At 39.3% G+C, this 16,872-nt stretch overlaps 1 protein-coding gene across 3 annotated transcripts; it reads right to left on the reverse strand.

Annotated features, from left to right (window-relative positions):
• Positions 1 to 1,814: 1,814 nt before the first annotated feature.
• ppm1ba (protein phosphatase, Mg2+/Mn2+ dependent, 1Ba) lies at positions 1,815 to 16,657 on the reverse strand. Of its 3 annotated transcripts, none has more exons than XM_007551188.2 (7): positions 16,294 to 16,656; positions 7,486 to 8,406; positions 6,008 to 6,125; positions 4,920 to 5,034; positions 4,270 to 4,327; positions 2,741 to 2,757; positions 1,815 to 2,053 (listed from the first exon to the last, which is right to left on the reverse strand). In XM_007551188.2, coding segments are annotated over exons 2-7 (1,197 nt in total). In that variant the 5' UTR covers positions 8,374 to 8,406; positions 16,294 to 16,656; the 3' UTR covers positions 1,815 to 2,052. The 3 variants fall into 3 exon arrangements, with proteins under 3 accessions (XP_007551250.1, XP_007551247.1, XP_007551246.1); XM_007551185.2 differs by lacking the exon at positions 2,741 to 2,757 and adding an exon at positions 13,780 to 13,854 and having other exon boundaries at positions 1,993 to 2,053; positions 16,294 to 16,657; XM_007551184.2 differs by lacking the exon at positions 2,741 to 2,757 and having other exon boundaries at positions 1,993 to 2,053.
• Between the last annotated feature and the right edge of the window lie 215 nt (positions 16,658 to 16,872).

Genomic DNA, 16,872 nt, shown 5'->3' on the forward strand with positions numbered 1-16,872 from the left:
ACAGTCGCCTTTGTTCCCTAAAGATTCTTCCGCTTTAACTTTTCATACATTTCCTCGTCAGCATTGTGTTCCCCCCCACAGTGAACATGCCCACATTATCCCCTCCAGCCTGTTGCTTCCCACCACAATAAATGAAGCTCCTCCTGGTCCAAACAAAGTAATCATTGCAAACAACTGCAAAAGAACTAAAACATTCAAGTACCTGTTTGTCATATGGCACCGAGAGTAAAGAGTACCACAGTTGCATTAACCAGCCCAGTCCCGTCCAAATACTGCCGCTGCAAAAAGAACCATTTGCTTTTAAATTGAGAAATGTACTTCTTTGAAGCTTTTGCATCCGTTCAGAGAAAATTAGCTCAGCGCATTTGTTTATGCACAGATTTGTTTAAAGAAAAACTAAAAAACGAAGATGCATTACTTCAATTTTGGTTCTGGAACACATCCGTCCAAGTTCGCTTTAATAAAAATATATGACTCCCAAGTCCATACAGGCTCCATTACGTCGATCACTAACGCACCTGTTCCTCTTTAGGTTTCATTGATCCATGAGCAACAGAATCACAAGTCATGTAATCCCCTCAAAAGAAAAGAAAAAACATCACATAAAAATTAAAGAAAAAAAACTGAAGGTAAAACAAAAAGGCCGTTTTCTTTTTCCTCCAAAGAAGTTATTTAAGAGATGGAAAAAAAGGCAAGTTGTAGCATGAGTAGGAGTGTGTGTGTGTGTGTGTGTGTGTGTGTGTTTGCCTATGAGTTATGGATAAAAAGGCAAAGAGGAAGAAGGTGAAACTGGAATGTCTTCATCTCCAAATCCTTTCGTTGGAAGGCTTCTGTGTTGGAGCAACACCTGTGCATTCCTAATCTTAATGTTTCTGTTCTTTTATCGATATATCTAAGCTTAAACACACACACACACACACACACACAAATGATCAAAAACATATTAGGCCACAATGAATACCAGGGTAGGAAATGCAACCAAAGCAACAACAAAAAAAATCAAAATATATATATCTTTATATATATATGAATGTTATATATAATCTCTATCTCTATTCCTTTAAAGAAGAGCAGGCTCTAAAGCTTATGATTCTGGTTTACCAATGCACTGCAGACTGTTACCGGAGAAGACAGGAAGCAAAGAGAAGTAGCAGAAGGAGGGAAATGATAAACTGTTGCATCCTTTAGCAGGAGAGAGTGGAGACAGTGAGCAAAAACGTGCAAGAAGAGTCACACTGGAGTTCACGTGTGGAGAAGCATACCCACCTGTTTCAGGAGCCAAAGTTCAAACCAAGACGGCAACACACACCCGCGCACACACACTCTCGTGTTATCGTGTGGAGCCTCGGGTGATCCACTGTCGAGACCCGTTTGGAGGACTTTTACCCAGAAGTCTTTGGATGATGTTGTTGGAGTTTCATGACAGTTACATTGGAGTAAGCGCACACAACTTCCCCGTACGGCGTGGTGGTAAATGTGGTGGTTGCGGAGTTGTGTGGTCGATAAGCTCTCAGTCAGAAGAGATAAAAACGCGTCGAAAACAAATAATGCCACAAAAACACCACTGAAGCGTTCTCAGTCGTATACAGACGTGTGAGCGGCTGGTTTTCTGTAATGGCGTGCCGCCGGTGGAGTTGTGAGGTCCCCTCTTCTTCTCTCGTGTCTCTGCAAGGCACCATAAAGTCCCAAAGCCGTCAGAGCAGAGCTGCTCCCATGTCTGTCAATCCACAACGAAAACAACCAACAAAATGAAACCAAAATTTAAAAAAAACCAACTGTGCTTTGTTGTCTTTCTACTTGATTTTGTATTGTAAGTGTATGTCTGTAGTGCAGTTTGCTAGTTTACAAAAAAAAGCATCCTAATCCATTTGCAGTCCTCCATGTTGAGTGAGGATTATAATGATTATTCTCTCAGATGAAAAATTAAAAGATGAGTTAGGATGCAGTCTCATGTGGAATAGTGGTCCTGTGGAGATTTTTTTGTTTTATTTATTTTTTTGGATCAGGCGTTTGTGCTGGACAGCTACCAGTGGCACTCCAAATCTGCTCCACTCTGCAAGAGGACAGCCAGGAAAGGTAGAGCGAGGAAAGGAAAAAAAAAATAAAACAGAAAAGAGGGAGAGATGAGAGCGAAAGAAAATACTCTGTTAATTTAACGTCACGTCAACAAGTTTCGGTTCCCGACCCGAGTTTTCGAGGGAAGATTTTTATACCATGAACACAGACAAAAAAATAAAGTTACAACACCAACACACTCTAGCCTCAGGTTTGTAGATCCTTTGATGCAAAACTAAATTAATTTGCCGACATGTTTCTGTAGCTTTCTCTTCTTGCGGGGGGCGTGGCACAGAGACAGATTGTTATTTGCTTGCGTGCGGCTGCTGAGACGTCAAGTGAGACAGCAATGCATGCGTGTGGGGCTGGTGCATGCGTGTTTGTGTGCCTGTGATGCGAGAGAGAGGGGGACAGACAGGACCAGAAACACCTCATCGCTCATTTACACACACACACGCACCCACACACTCCTTAAAGTCTAAATGGAGCTCTACATGCTGGAAAGTAGACCAGAAGGGGACGTATATAGACTGATGGAGGCGTGACAGAGGGAGAGTATGCTCTGCAGGTCACCACTATACATGCCTGTAAGAATGTGTGTGTGTGTGTGTGTGTGTATGCATGAGGTTTTGGAAGGAGGGCAGGGGTGGGTTGGGGTTTAACACTTATATATGTGATCACTTACCAAATGAAACAGGAGGGCTGCATTAATCAGAGGGTGAACACACAGTTAGACATGTTGATGCTTCCCTTGTTGGCGTCTTTATACGCGTTTTCTTGCTAAAAACAAATTCACACCTCTTGGGACTTTTCCCACATTTTGCCAAAGCATACCCGCAAAATTTAGTTGCATTATGCGTGGATTTTCTGCAGTAGATCAACACAAAGCGGTGCATATTTGTAAAGTGTGTCTGTCACAAATAAAAAGAAAAAAATTGAAGCCCAACAAAGTTTGTGGTTGCAAGTTGATGAAACGTGACAAAGCTCAGAGGATGGACAGTTTTGTGTGTGTAACTAAAAAGTGTGTATGCACAACAGTAGAGTTGGAACCAATTTTACCGTTTTAAAAAGCTCATCTTCACTTTAGAGTGCACATAAGTGTGCATCAGTAACAAACCTATATGGAATACCTCTGTTTTGTTTTTAGTATGTTGAAAAGGTAAAACTTTTAAAGTGTAAAAAGATAAGAAGCTGTCAAAGATGATAATTTTCCTCCTCAAATCAATGGTTGAAAGCCCTAGTGAAAGCTACTGCCACACACACACACAAACACACACACAATCCCTTTTTGATGTTAATTATAATCAGATAGACACACATGGAAGAATCCACTAAACACATAACATCACTTGGAGTTCAAACACTGACAGCAGCATTTATCACAACCATGACAAGATGCTAGCTTAGCCTGCTAACCGTTTAGCCTGAAATGTAGCTGGGATGTGTTGGAGGAGCTACAATTACCAATTTAAATTCAATTATTTGAACTAAAAGCGTTTCTTAGATTTTTCCTTCTCGAGTTATACATATTTTTTCACCATAGTGGAAGAAATATCAAGAGTAGACAAATGTTTATGTTTGAAGTTATGATTTAAAGCATGAAATTCTGCAACATTTTAATCATAAAACTACATTTTCAAACAACTTCCTTGTTGTGCTGTGTCGAGGCCTTCATTTACCTTAGCTAGTTAGAAAAAAGTCCTACAGTTTTTAACCTTTTGAAACACTTTGCTCCGTATGTGGGACGGCACAGTCAGTGAAACACAGAAAATAAGAGTTCAAAAATTTCTATTAATTGAGTTGGATTTTTGTGAAACAAGTAAATTAAAACTTTATTTCCAAGGACTACAGACTTTAAGTTCACTGTGACAGATGTTGAGAATGGAAAAAGTAAAAAATAAAAAATAAAAAAAAAGTCAAACATATAGAATAAACCAAGTAATGCTTTGAATTTGTCTTGGTCATTTACAGCAGCAAGTGAAGAAAGAGACATCAGGAATATCATAAGGTTTAAAGTAAAACCTAGAATACACATCATGAGCAGCAGCTGTCTGTAAACCAATGAGACTCTTGATGAAGGACAACTTCCCAGTCCACAGAAATTAATAGAGATGTTATCAAAACTACATTACATAGCCTCAAAATGTCAGGACAGTGTTGGTTTAGTGTTTTTAAATACAGGTCAGAGGCCAAAGGTCATTTATAGACACTTACTCCATCTTCCTCCTTGTAAGGATTCAGACGGTTGTATACTGCTTCGATAACACTGCGTCTGCAGGAAGAACACAAACAAGGTTGAATATGTTGAGAGTTTAACAGTTCAGGGAACTCAAAGTTAACATGGAGGGCATGAAAGACAGACAGAAAATACTGGCAACAGTTAAAGAGGATACATGTTGGTACCATAATAGGCAAATATTATTATAACTAATTTTGGGAGCATTAAGGGCAACGTCAATAAAATCCCAGTGAAACGCATAATGCTCTATCAGGGTTTCCCCCAGTGTATTATAAGCCTGGCGGGCCACCAGGCTTTACTTTGCCCAACACCAGGCGAAGTGTTTTATTTTAAATAGATTTTTCTTTGTCCAAGTAACAGTGACAGTAAAGATAGATTAAGCTAGGTTTGTAGTTGAAGAAACTGAACTGGGCGTGAGGGCTGTCCCTGCACCTGCCCGCTGGCCTCACATGCCATTATTTCCAAATTATGATGCCGACTTGTGCACCTACAAATTTTTGTAACTTTTAACATTTTTTAACACTAAAACATAGTGTCCCTACCACCTATTATATTAGAGAACATCAGTGAACAAACGGCATCATGGAGACAAGAGGAACATGTCATAAAAGGTGGCAGCATTTACTTGCTAGCGAGTCCGCCCCCAGGTGGCAGAGGGGGCATCCCGCTGTCGGAGGCCAGGTTCCTCATCACCATCACCAGATCCGGAAAAGCCTCGTCTCGGGGCCGAGACAGCATTTCTAAACAGGACAGCAGAACTGCTGTTACACAATGCTTATTATTGCCAAGACCGTCAGTGGAAAGAAAAAGAGTTGAGGAGAAGGGGGTTATTGGAGGATGGAAACCGTGCAAGTTTTTTTTTTTTTTTTTGAAAACAAGTGTCTGAACGAGACACGGTGACAGCAAGAGGCTCGCAGCTGAGCTGAGTGGCGTGAAGCCAGGTTGATGTTCAGCCAGAGCATTCCTCTCAGTCTGTCCTCTCCCCTTCTACTCCCTCTCTTCTTTGTTCTCCACAAATTAGACAATAGCCTGAGCCAAACATGTATACTCTGTCTCACCTGAACCAAAAGTTTCTTATATCAAGTAAAAGTCACCATTTGTGGCGAGCTACGTACAAGCTACGGTATTTTCAAGTGTATCTTGAGCATTAAACTAAACGCCTTTATAATTCATTCTGTGAGGCAGAGAGAGAAAGGAAACAAGCTGATAAGGTCAGGTTTTGTAGGAATTATCAGCTAGGAATAACATCTTACAGGAAAGGGCTACACTTTGAGCAAAATGTCTCATGAATCAGGAAGGAATATAAGGAGGGGGGGATTAGAAAACAGCATACAGAACAGAGACAGATCAGGGAATTCATCCAAACAACACAGGACAAGAAAAGGAGGGAAATGGACAAGAAGAGAAGGGAATAAAGGAGGGAGATGGTTCCTGAAATGGAAAAACAAGCTATAAAGTATCATTTTTTTAATATGAACAAGATGTAATTCAGTTGGAACATCCATAATATATAAAAACAAATGTTTAAAATAAGATCATCTTCAGAAGAAAACAAAATGCTCCATTATTCCCAAAAGCTGTGGTCTACAAATAAACCATTTTACAGCAAACCTCTGAAAATGGAGAATAAAGTTAAAGCTTTCATCATTCCATGTTCCCATGATGTGTCCACCTTAGATAAACAACTAGAAGAAATTAGCTCTCAGCTTTTACCTTCCACTCGAGCCTCCAGATATTTGTTGACCTCAGCTTCTCTCCTCACAGCTTCCTCGGATACTTTGGGAGCATTGGGCAAACACACTAAGACAATACTCATGTTATCTCGACTTCCCTAGATGGATGACAGGAGGAGGGGAAACAAAACACTGAATTAATATTGAGCACATTAAGAAAAAGCCCGATGACACAGAGCACAAAGCCCTTCAGGTATTTCCAACATCGTTAATTGTTAACTTGAGAGCCAGAGCTGCTTTTAGTTTGAAGAAGAAGCTTTTATTTTGGAGGCCACGTTTTGCGTCTGATCTAGTCCTGTAGCAGTGTTCAGACTTGTCTTCGTTTAGAGAACTTTCTTATTGTAGTACCAAATCGTTTCTTCAGAGAAACGTTCACCACAGAAGGAAATGGTACAAGTAAAGAAGTTGAAGGGATTTTAAGTACTTTCAGTCAATGGTCCAGAGCAAGAGAGAAGAGGTGAAGAAGTGTGAGCAAGTAGGTACCAGCAAAAATGAAAAGAATGACGAAAAGCCGATTGAGAAGGACAAGATACGCCACCTGTTGTATTTATATCAGAAACCAATTTTAAAGTAAGAAAGGAAGTCATTCTTGAGTTGAAACACGAAGTTACTTTAAAAGTGAAGAAACATCTGCTGCTTTTAAACATCATCTGGCAGGATTCTGGGAACCTGATGAACAAGATAGAGCAACAGACAAGATGTAAAGGGTTTGTAAGTAAGGATTTAAGATCCTATGATGCATCCATGATATATTTCTTGTCAAAGCCAAGAGTCTTGTGAAGCGTTATCAAGTTGCTGTCAGGATGAATTGCTTCTTGCAAAGTAAATGTGAGCCGTTATTCAGAGTCCCAGATGTGAGGATAAGTCGTTAAATCTTAAAACTTTCATCCATGTCTGAGACTCTTATTTTGAAATAAGAGGAAGTAGTACCTAGCTCTCTGAAATGACCGATAACATTCAGCTACAAAAATCCTGTAAACTGTGTGGCTGCTTTCTGCTGCAAGAGGGAAAGAAAAGCTACGGGTGCATTTAATAGTTTTCTTAAATAGTGTGGACTGACAATCACAGCAGGAGATTAATGAAACCTTTACTGTTTTAGTGAATATACAAAGTGAGAGATTTGCTGTCCTGCCTGACACAAACACAACCTTATAATTGGGCATAAATATGAAAATGTGGACCAGTCAAACTGATTGTAATCTTTAACAGGGTCTCATTGCCAAACCTTTACTGTATGTACACACATTTCCATCCAAAAACATTCTCTAAAGCTCATTTTCTTGTGAGCCCAGTATCATGCATCGGCTTGTATCATAATCAAAACCACATTCATAAACAATGTGGCCGCATATAACCACTAGACTCGCATCTATTTAGTGGATTTCTATTGATGCTCAATAGTTTAAAGTCTCACATCCCATCAAGCCCATGCTGAAAGTGAAACAAAAGTCCACGTACCTTGTGCAGGCAGGTATCCACCACTTCATTACAGACTCTCTCCAGGTCATCACACACCTCCAGTCTAGATTTCACAAATTCACACAATTCCTCATTGGACATGACATCCCAGATGCCGTCACAAGCTAGAATAATGAACTGATCTTGTTCCGGCGCCCGAACCATCACATACACTTCCGGTTCAGGGCTAACCAGCTGCTCCGTTGGGCCCTTGCCATCCACACACTTGTAATCATAGTCCCCCAAGGCTCTCGAGACCGCCAGGGACCCGTTAACTCTCTGGATCATCACTGAGCCTCCTGCGTTCTGGATGCGCTCCCTCTCGCGCGGGTTGCAAGGCTTGTGGTCGAGCGTGGAGAAGCACACCTGCGAGTTGCGGTACAGGACGGCTCGGGAATCCCCGCAGTTAATAAAAAAAAAGTGCTCTGGCGACAGGAGAATCCCCACCGCCGTTGAGCCGCTGCGGTCCATGCCGTTCCGGAGGTCGGAGAAGCTGCGCATGTGCTCGTCGATCCTCAGGAAACCCGTGCGGATGCCGGCTTTCACGGCCTCCACAGCGGGAGGAGGAAGAGCTTGAGAGTCGGAGCCGCAACCGTCTGGTCCGACTTGCGAGCCTTGCTTGCTGCCAGCGCCGAGGCTCGCAGTGATTATGTGTTCGAGAAGGTGCTTTGAGCAGTAGGTGGCAACCCTGGATCCAGCGTGGCCGTCGTACACGGCGAAGAAAGACCAGTCGGTCATGCCGGGAGCCTGAAGTCCCAGCACAGCCGTGTGAGCGTCCTCCATCTCCACCCGCCAGCCCTGCATGGAGCTCAACCCGAAGCGCAGTCCGTTCCCCTCGCCATGCGAGTTGTGTTTCTCCGTTTTGGGTTTGTCCAGAAACGCCCCCATGCCTCGGCCTTAGACAGACGGAGACCTTGCTTCCTGTGGCAGAAACACAAAGAGAAGCAAGGAGCATGAAATGGGATGCCAGACACCACACTCTGTAGAGCAGATGCTATTACTGAATGAAGACGACTCAAACTGGGCATTTTCAGAAATTCATTAAAATATGAATTCAGAAAGAAAGACTGGCATGAAGTTATTTTAAAGGAAAATTTATTCTACACAACATTCAGTCAGGATAATTAAAAAAAAGGGAAAGAGAGACTTTCAGTAGATAGCAGGAAGACTGAACAGCAACATGAAGCTCAGCATAGTCACCCAAATTCAACTCCAAAGACATTTTTGGAACAAGCTAAATCGAATTTCAAAAATGTCCAGCAGTAAACACAAGCTTCCCCTCAGGAATGTCCTCAAACGGCAAAAAGGGGAATGCAAAGAAATCCCCAGAAAAAGTCTCCATCAAAAAGTTTACAGTTATTATTATTATAGGAATCAGACAACCAAAGGCATCAGACATCCGTCTGGACTTTGCTAGTTTAGAATAGTTTCCCTCAGAATGAAAACAGTACAATTCCCAAAAGCAAACATTTGTCACAGAAGTAAACATATTTCAGTTTGTTTATACTTAATTATATTTAAAAAAAATAAAAAAAAGTTAATAAATTTCCCTTACCCCCCCAGAATTAGTAATTCTGTTCAGTAATTCTGCAGCTATGATCCCAGATGATGGCCTAAAGCTCTGCACCCTCGTGCAACAAAGCCAAAAATAGCACAACGCACTTCAGTTTATACTTAAAAAGATGGAGGAGCGAGCTTAAAAGCTTCTTTGGCCGGTGGAAACTGGCAACCAAAGGCATTAACAAACTGTCCAAGAGGATGTTGTCTCCAGCAATAACTGCACCTGCATTAGCTAAATGAACAGCAGCATCAGGCTGTTTCATGGCAGACACTAATTCTGCATCAAGCCTGTACTGATTGTTTAGATAATGTGAGAGGAGAGTCTATAACTGTATTGATTGTCACAGTACTTAACTGTGCCTTGGCCATTGAAATTGCCCTTTTAACATGCACGTTGCTTCTGATGACATCAATAAATGCAACTTATAAATACACTGTAGGCATATTTGATGATCTACTCTACTAATGTCAATTGTGTAGATGGAGCTAAAAGGCTAAAGGTCATGTTTTATTGAAGACGGGTAACATCCAACTCATCTCCATTAGGAGGAAAATGTATTACATTATTATTACAGCTCAAATGAAAAAAATAGGTTGCCGTTTTATCAGCATGCTGTGGAAACAACACTGCTGCTTAATCTACAGCAGTGTTGTGCAACAGAGATGCAATAGTTCTGCTGTAAGGACAACAAGATCCACTGGCTGACCTGGATCCACATAGTAAGTCATTTAAACTGCTCTGTACAGTCATCCTCTTAACTTCAACCACAGCACAGCAAACACTTCCCACACAACAAAGTTGAACTAAATTTACACTCCTGTGACTTTAAGAGCAACCGGAAGGTTCGTCAGATGTTTTTGGGTTTAGGATCCCAGGCTGTGGCCAGTGACCAGTTCCAAGGTTTAGAAACATTAGCCTTTCAAAAAAACCCTGAAGGTTTCTGTCATTTCCAAAAGGATTGAAGTCCTTTTTATGAGCTGCCAGGAGAGAAGCCAGAGTGACCCGAGCTTTTTCTGGCTCTATGGAGCAAAGTGCAACAAGGCTTGCTCCGTCCCCCACCTATTGCTATCCACAGATCGTTTTCTCTCACATTTAGCCATCTTGAAACATTTCTAGTTGTGAAAAATAACAGTGGCAGAGTGAAAAGCGGTGCAAGCGGTCAGTTTTTTAAAATTCATTATTAACTCTGGAAACCAGTAGTTGTGCGCAGTTTGCCTGTTAAACAATCATCCATGTGTTCTATCCAAGCAGGCAGCCCAACTAGACAATACATCATGTTGTTACTCTGAAAAGAGGAGAATGGCAAAAAGGTGCAACATTCTTACTAATAAGCCGTTTAAACCATTATTGCATTTAGTTGGTGTTTATTCAATATCTTTGCTTTGAGTTCTGTGTAAAAGTCTAAATAACAGTTATTGGACAACATTAGCGTAACTGTAATAACCAATGTGTCGGGTTTGTTGGTAACAAATGGAATTAAACTTTGCAGGATGATAATATTGTCGGTTTGAGACCATTTTGAAGTAATGTAATGGCACAATACGGCAAGAATACATTCTTAAAGATCGATAAACTTTAAATTCTAACATTTAACACTGGAACTAGAAGGCATTTTAAATATCCAAAATTTATAAACAAAATAGCAGGGGACAAAAAAAAAACTAACAAAATGAATTATGAAGTCTCTGTAAATAAAATTGTCCTTCAAAGAAAAGGGCAAATTGAGACCAAAACACCAGATTGAAGAATTTTGTCATACAGATTTTGGTAGAAAGAGAAACAATAAATCACGCAAATAGAAATTATTGAGTTTGATTTAATTTATCATGTGATTAACTGAGCTATTGTTTATTGTGACAGGCCTATGTGGACAATTATTTTTTCATTTCTTTTAAAAGTATATTTCAGTTTTTTGTTGTTTTTTTTTTCCAAATTCGTGACAATCTCATGGAGGATAGCATCTACTTTTCATCATGAGACAAGTTTTATATGGAAACTCTGCAGGGCAATAAAAGATTTTAAGAAATAAAACTTTAAACCATAAAAGCCAAAGTGCAAAACCGTTTATCTGCAGGGTTTTCTGATTGATTTTACTTTATTATCGAAGACAAGTCATCTGCTAAAAGAAATGCTTACAATCAGGTTTACTGGGAACATGATGAAGCACAACAACCACCATTTCTCAAACAGGAGACTTTGCTCTTCTAATACAAAATATCATATAATCCACAGTAAAACTCTGGAAAGTGAAGACAGTCATGAAACAGAAGAACAGCACCACAACGCTGGAGGAGAGCGTTCATGTGCCTCTGCACGTCTTTCACGTTCCTGTATGGGGTGCAGATGTATTTAAGGCTCGTAAAGATAAAAAACCGACCCCGTTTGAATTTAATTATGCCACGAAATTATTTTCGTTCGTTCCGTTTGAAAGGTGGCCAACGGACTGGCTCGGCAGCACCACAACCTCTGTTCTCAGACTTCAGAGGAGCAGGACAGCTTTAACAAGTTAACTCAATTTACCCTTCAGCTGCTGATGGGCTCCACACAGGGCCAGATTATCCTGTCCAACACAGACGTCTGTCTGAGAGCATCGGTAGCAAAAGATCTCCATTAACTTCTGTTTATCAACAAACCACTGATAGGAAGTAAGTTTAAAAAAAATTTTAAAAAAAAAACTAAAAAAAAAACTAGAATTATGAACGCCAAGTTTCCACATTTTGCAACCCTCCTTTAGAGCTACTAAGTTAAAAAGTTATTTCTCTAATCTGGTTTTACTCTTCAGTTCTAATCCCTATGCAGTGTCATCTGGGCCACACAGTGCATAGTTTTGTTACATGAATGTCCCTTAATGTTTATTATAAGTGGAAATAAAATTCTAAATATCAGAATTGTGCAAAATATAGATATGAAAACAATAATTCATGATATCTAAATAGAAATGAGTCCAGGAACATATTTATAGCCCCCAGGATACAATATAAAAACCACTCGCTTTCCAGATTGTTGCACCACAGCTGTGGAGGAAGCTTCTTCAGTTCCCATGTTGTCTTGAGAGTCACAACTTATTTAGAAATGAACTGAAGACTTTTTAATTTAAGTGTGCCATTCCTTAAGATTATTTTAAATATGACTTTATTTGTATATAATTATGATTTCTGCCTTTTCGGTCATGTTTCTATTTTTAAGCTCCGTCTTTGTGACTTATTGCTGACAGTTGCTATATTAATAATGTTTATTAAATACTTCTAAAAGTCTCAGTCAGAATCAAGCCAGTCTTTTTCCTAGAGCCTCTTTTATACAGACAGAAAAGAAGCTCCTTCTTAGCACTTAGTCTACATGTTTAGTGGTTCACACATATAATCAAACATTTCAAAAGTGACAATCTACAGTAGTTCTCTGTGACTTCTCACTATTACTAGACTTTGGTAATCTAATGGCATAATCCAAGATTTTGTAGATGTGCAAATTTTCATAAAGAGGTAAAGGTAATTTTATTTATATAGCACATTATTTAAAGAGCTTCATATCTTTATAAAACCTTGCATGCCACTCTGCTGTATTTTATCCAATGATCTAAAGAATGAAGCTGTGGTCTTTCTTACAGCCAATGAAATATGTTAAACTGGCTGGTAAAGATACTGAAATTAAAATATTCAAGTCCTGCAACAGTAAAAGATATGCAATTATCATCCAATTAGCTGGTGCCCATCTCTGGACGGGTTGCCAGTCCATCGAAGGGTAGCACAGAGACACATACAAGCACATACTAATACCTTAAGAGCAATTTAGAGATGCTTATCCCATCCAACAATATTTCAAAATTGGAGTTCCCAGTAAGCACCCATAGGGAGAATGTGAAACATCTGAATCAATGAGTTTCTTGCTGTCAGGAAACAGTACCAAGAACTGGGCTACCATGCAGCCCTCATATGCATTTTATTTCACCAAATTCAGCACTTCAACGTCCATCTTAACACTGATTGTGATCTGTGTATTCAGCTTCGCTAAATAAAACGCTTGGAGAAACTAAGGGTTGCAGTGGAAAAAGCCAGTCGTGTTTACTATAATAATAAAAAATGTCTGATTTTACAAAAACTGAAAAATATTCTTGGGTGACTTATTATTCTGTTAGTGATTGAATGGTAAAACTTTTCAGAACACTTCCAATGAGAAAAATGTCAAGTGTGTGAATCAATATTACAGTTATGGTGTTATTAATATATAATCAGCCCAGTGTTTCTTAGCCGACTTCTTTATGGAGTTGAAACAAAGTCAATATAGCCAATACAGCCAATTGTGAAATAATCCATTTCTAGATACACACTTATATTGCATTTGAGACAAGAGCTTATCTTTCTGCTGATTAGGCATCCATTATATACATCCGCTTCTCATACAGTGAGAAACTAAAATGTTTCTGGACTAGCTGGTTTAGCAGGACAACTGCAGTGATACTACAGATTACAATTGTGGTTTGTTTTTGTTGTTTAAAATAAAAAATGTAGAGGTGAAAACTCTTCGATGATCATCACGCAAGTCATTCCAAAAGTTGTCAATTTCCAGGAACGAAAGCTCCACATCATTACAGTGGCGTCTGGGGTTATGGAGTTGTTACTGGACCAGACAGGAGTCTATCGGACCGTAGCTGAAGAGCAGGGAAGTAAATGTGTCTTGATATAGTAGACTGTAAGTGGTTTCTTGGCAGTAAAGAGGGCATCTGTGCTTGTATGTACCTGCTCTTTCTCGATCCACAAGCTGCCCAGCTCCAAATTTATCTTCCAGGCGTCAAAAGTTAAGATCTGATGAGACTGAGGGAAAAGAGGGCACACCACATGACAAATGGTTTTAGGAGTTAACTAAATTCCTGTGGGATAAAACGTACTAATAGATGAAAAGTACTTATACAATAACCAAACTCAAATTGTAAGCAGTGTTATTAGAACATGTATATAATGTAATCCATCTCTCCCTCTCGATGGGAAAACCCTCGAGCTATTTCGAGGTTTCCAGTCAACAGAGCACCTTAATGTGGAGCCGCATGTGACGCAATTCAGATGACAGGCGTAGCCAAGCATAGATAGATAAATATCTCTGGAAGAGGCACAGGCCTGTTATCTGTATGACGGTATGGGAAGGTTTTAAAAAGTTAGCATTATAAAACCACAGCATCTGCGCATGTCCGTCGGGCGTCAGCTGACTGAAAAAAAATATATATATATATAGTATACCTTTTCCTCGCTTACAAGACAAATTTGGTTGGTAGAAAATATTTCCAGTCGTTAAAAACCTGTACAGTCTTGATGCTCAAAGTAAAGGAGTGCCGCTACTCAATCTTATTGAACCAACATGGCTTTAAAGCTAAACTTTGCAAGTTACGGTCAGCGTGTTTGTTAAGCAATCATTTGGAGATTTGCTAGAAATGCTGATAGCCTAATTAACCAGCTTGTTGTATTTTCGTTATTCTAAATAAAACAAAAAGGATTCATATTTTGTGCAATAAGAACGACTATTTTGTTCCCAAGCAAAGGCACAATGTCAACCAAACCATGCCAGCGATTCAGACAATTGCATAAAGAAACAATAAAATGAACCCAAAACATATATAAACACAAGTTAGTTAATGTGTTGGTGTTGTTGCATTTTCACAAAACAGGACATTTATGATACAATCAGGTTTTTTGCAGATTATGCTACGAGCTACAATTTCTGCACAAAAATCAGCTTATTTGCAAATTGGGTTGCAATTTTAAGAAGATCTATTTATAATGTAAGCATACCCAGAACATCATTATTATTATTACTATTATTATTATTATTATTGTTGTTGTTGACAATACCAGGGTTCAATGCTTGGGCAGACAAAACTGTTTTGATTTACTTGACTGTGCACATGTTATTTTAAATATCCAAACATCGATAAGCAACTATATTCTAATATTAACTGCTCTAATGTGTGTGAAGATGCTTAATTAGTCCAGCCAAGATCCACTTTCCAACAAAACTGCAAATAATGTAGCTCGATATTAGAATTCATGTATACATTTACAGTGACAAAGAATCCAAAATAGTCCCTTTACTTTTTAACAGTCTCAATCTTTACTTCACACATTGTATAACAATTACTTAGGACTTTTTAACTGAATTACTGATCATAAAAAGTCAATTAAATAGCACTTATTCTAAAGACTACCGTAAGATAAATAGACACATTAATCAGTTTTATCTCTATCAAATTAAACTTAGTATTATTTTGATTTTGCGTCATAGGTTCCAAAGTAAATGGAGCGGTATAGCATTAGCAGGCCAGAAATTGGCAATTTTTTCTTTTCTTTATTTTTTTTTTTAAGTAGCCTGCTCAATTTTTAACTCACACAGCTGATCTTTTCAAAAAATGTTGCCAATATAACTATTCTGAGGTGATTCCCAACATAATCAAGCATGGATAAATAAATCTTCTAAACAAGCCAATAGGCTCAAAACAGCTGGATGCCAAAACTGCCTGGCTGGTCCAGGATTGTACATAGGGTTGCAAACACAAACATGCCACTAATGATGCCTCCATTTCTGGGACACATCCTCATTAAAAAAAACAAAAACAATGCAACATGCCAATAAATCAAATGCATGTACTAGAAAAGTCCCATTCAATTATAGGAATGGACATATGAATACTTAATTAAACAATGGAGTGATTATATACACTCCTGTGGTAAAAACTACAGTCTTTTATACTTTAATGTTGAACTATAGGTCAAAACAAAACTAACAGGAATATATATTAGTAACTAGCTCAATGAAGGACACCTGTTGCAAACACTAAGCCTAATGTTAGACATTAAAATACGTATTAAAATTAAACACAATTTATCTACCTTTTTATGGGGAGGAATATAAGAATTATCAACCCTACCAAAAATATTTACCAATAGTTGCCCCCATGTGCAATAAGAACGCCAGCAGCTCATAATTGGTGCTGATGAATGTTATGAAAACAGCTTTTGAGCCTCAAACCAAACCAACAGGGAACTGAGCAAGTACTTTTTAAAAGACACACAAATACACATCTTTAGTAGTTCTACACAGCGTTGTTTATAAAGTGCCTGCTTCACTAAATCTTAGGCCACTTGCATTAAAGGATAACCAGCTAGCGAACTTCACAGCTGTCAAAAGTGTCTTATGTTACATGTTAGCTGGTGATTAGCCAAGTGCCATAACATTGTTGGGTGTCGGAACGAGGCGATACTTACGTTGTAGGAAAGGCACCGTTTCAGTCTGTCCACCTTCGGGTGCCTACGGCAGATGTGAGAAAGCCCACAGGCTTGCTGGTGATGACTTAACCCTCGGTGCTGTTAGCCACTTTCGGTTTTTGGCCCCTGCTCGAAGGCTAGCCAGCATTTCACACGAAGAATTCTCCCTTTAGCATGTCCCTGCATCGAAATAAGGCCTTTATATACATGTTTCCTGTCGTAAACACAAAGAGGGCGAATTGTTAACGCTGTCCGAGATTGACGGCTAAGCGAAAGAGCGGCTCTATTTGAGAGAATACATTTATGATTTAAAAGTCAAGCTAATTTGAGGCTAAAGCTAAATGTACGAGGCAAATGACGTTCCTTTTCAGCTCCCACTTTAGGGGCGGGAGAGTCATACTAGGCTCTGTTCTGATTGGACAACGGTTGTTAAAAGTCAAGACACCATTGGTCGAAAACTGTGTCAATCAGAATTTATATGCGGCATGGTGTGAATTGTACTAATGTGGATGTTTGTGTTGGGCGGGTGCAGTAGGTAAGTGTGTATGCGATTTTACTTTTCCACGGTTACTGGTACAA

The sequence above is a fragment of the Poecilia formosa genome, unplaced genomic scaffold (assembly GCF_000485575.1).
Source record: "Poecilia formosa unplaced genomic scaffold, Poecilia_formosa-5.1.2 Scaffold40, whole genome shotgun sequence".
In the NCBI taxonomy this organism is placed as follows: domain Eukaryota; kingdom Metazoa; phylum Chordata; class Actinopteri; order Cyprinodontiformes; family Poeciliidae; genus Poecilia; species Poecilia formosa.